This window comes from Cyprinodon variegatus, unplaced genomic scaffold (genome assembly GCF_000732505.1).
Source record: "Cyprinodon variegatus isolate N-32 unplaced genomic scaffold, C_variegatus-1.0 Scaffold1365, whole genome shotgun sequence".
Lineage (NCBI taxonomy): Eukaryota > Metazoa > Chordata > Actinopteri > Cyprinodontiformes > Cyprinodontidae > Cyprinodon > Cyprinodon variegatus.
Window position 1 is genome coordinate 134,174 of NW_015151818.1, and position 308 is coordinate 134,481.

At 57.5% G+C, this 308-nt stretch overlaps 1 protein-coding gene across 1 annotated transcript in view; it reads right to left on the reverse strand.

Moving 5' to 3' along the window:
• LOC107103032 (mitochondrial Rho GTPase 1-A-like) overlaps positions 1-308 on the reverse strand; it is a 24,057-nt gene extending 23,749 nt beyond the window's left edge. Inside the window, 1 exon segment of the mRNA XM_015402547.1 lies at positions 75-308. Coding sequence (XP_015258033.1) covers positions 75-111 — 37 coding nt within the window. The 5' untranslated portion in view covers positions 112-308.

Consider the following 308-nt stretch of genomic DNA (forward strand, 5'->3'; position numbering starts at 1 on the left):
CATCATCATCATCATGCTGGGAGCATCAGTGTTATTTAAAGTCTGACTGCAGGAATAAACCGAGCTTATCTTACGCTCCCCAACCAGCAGGATCCTCACGTCTTTCCGCATCTTCAGTGTTTAGCAGCAAGGAGGCGGTTAACCTTCATGATCCGCCGCGGCGGACAGGAGGGGACAGCCGGTCAGCTGTGCGGCCTGCCCCGCTGGCTTCCCTGCAGCCTGTTTACCATCCGGGTGACACCGGCTGAGTTTAAACTGTCCTCCGCTGCCGGTCAGCCTGCTGTGACGTTGCAGACAGAGCTCCGCCC